Here is a 1,745-nt window from a genome sequence, read left to right as displayed (position 1 = left end):
AAATCAATGAATTATTTGCAATATATTGTTTATATTTTTAAAAAATCATAAAATCTCAGAATAAAAAAAATAAATATAATAATACTGAAAAAAAAAGAAGAATATAACAAATAAAATAGTTATTGAAAAATAAAATAATATCGAATTTATCTAAAAATTAAAAAAAACAATGTTTGATTAAGTTAAAGTTAAGTTAAACTAGAGATTTTGTCTTATTCGTAAAACGAAAAAATTATAAAAGATTTAAATTGTTATATAATAAATGATGTTTTAATATAAATATAATTCAATTGAATTATATTTTTTATATATATATTATATTATTTATTAATTATTAAATTAATAATTAAAGTTAATTATTAAAGTAATTATGAAATAAATAGATCTAAATTTTTATCAAATTTATATAGAAATACATATAACTATAATTGATTATAATTTATTTTATAGAAATATTATTTAATAAATCGTATTTATTTAAATATAATAAAAATTTGTAAAACTACAAAGATTTTATATATTTACATGCTGATGATGTCCTGTAATAGATGAGTTAGAAAACGGTGAATAAGTAGAAATTTCGTGTTTGTCAAAATATAAATATTTAATACAATGTGTTGCACCAACCCAACTTGCTGTAACACATATTGTGACACACACTCCAAAATATATCTGAAATTGTAATATATAAACATCAGATAATACATTATATATATTTTTAATAAATATAAAAGAAGTATGTACATAATAAATTAAATGATTATATTATTAAACTTTGGATTTTAAAATAAAAAAATTATTAATTTTAAGAATTAGAATTCGAAAAATTATACAAAGAAATAAAATGATTATAAAGTTTGTACTTTAAAAAAAAAAACAAGCTTAATTTTTAAAAAGAATTTTTTAAATTATATAAAACATAATTTTCTATTTTCTTTTCGATTATCAATAATAAATTATATAGATATTATTGAAAAAACCTTTTTCGCAGATTCGGCACAACAAGATGCGTAACAAGCAGATAAAGAATTGGGTCTTTGTTGATAAGTAATTGGAGATACTGTCACATGGGATTGAACTTGAGTTTGATTCGTATTGTGCCCTTGATTATCTCCAGCCCCCCCAGAAGCGATTCCGCTACCACTTGTCTCCAAGGGACGACAACTTGGTACGGAATCACCACAACCACCACTGACGCTACATCCCTGTTGCTGTTCACAACCTAATTATTTAGAAATTATATAATTCAAGTAAAATTTTTTCTTAATACTAATTCTCATAGTAATAAATAATATTAATCATGGAATCATTGAATCATAGCATATAATCAAATTAAAGAATATTGAACAAAAATATAAATTTTTGAAAAAAATATATAAGCAATTTTTTAAAATTGATATCATTTAATATCATTTAATTTTTCAATTATTATTATATAATTATTACTTATTAAATATAAATCAATTTTGAAAAAAAAGAAGAGAAAGGAAAAAAATTTTTTATTAAAAATCAATTTTCTAATTTTTGAAAAAAAATATTTTATTTTTTTATTTTGAAAAATTTTTTTATATTGAAATCAATTACCACAAAAATTAATTTTGTTATGAAATTTTTTTTTATAATTCAAAAAAATATTAAAAAAATATTTAAAAAAGTTAAATATTTAAAAAAGTATTACAAAATCTAAATTTTAATTTTAACTTTTTTTGATTATAATATCCAAAAAATTTTAACATTAAAAACAT

General features: G+C 17.9%; 1 protein-coding gene across 1 annotated transcript in view; it reads right to left on the bottom strand.

Moving 5' to 3' along the window:
- Positions 1-1,226, bottom strand: part of LOC102675931 (putative thiamine transporter SLC35F3) — a gene marked incomplete at its 5' end in the record, with an annotated part of 11,148 nt that extends 9,922 nt beyond the window's left edge. The window contains 2 exons of the mRNA XM_006623539.2: positions 526-672; positions 981-1,226. Of these exons, the coding sequence (XP_006623602.2) occupies positions 526-672; positions 981-1,226 (393 nt within the window). The remainder of the gene's footprint in view (positions 1-525; positions 673-980) is intronic.
- Between the last annotated feature and the right edge of the window lie 519 nt (positions 1,227-1,745).

The sequence above is a fragment of the Apis dorsata genome, unplaced genomic scaffold (genome assembly GCF_000469605.1).
Source record: "Apis dorsata unplaced genomic scaffold, Apis dorsata 1.3 scaffold_899, whole genome shotgun sequence".
Lineage (NCBI taxonomy): Eukaryota > Metazoa > Arthropoda > Insecta > Hymenoptera > Apidae > Apis > Apis dorsata.
Note: the sequence above shows the minus strand (reverse complement) of the source record. Positions and strands in the feature narration are given on the sequence as shown.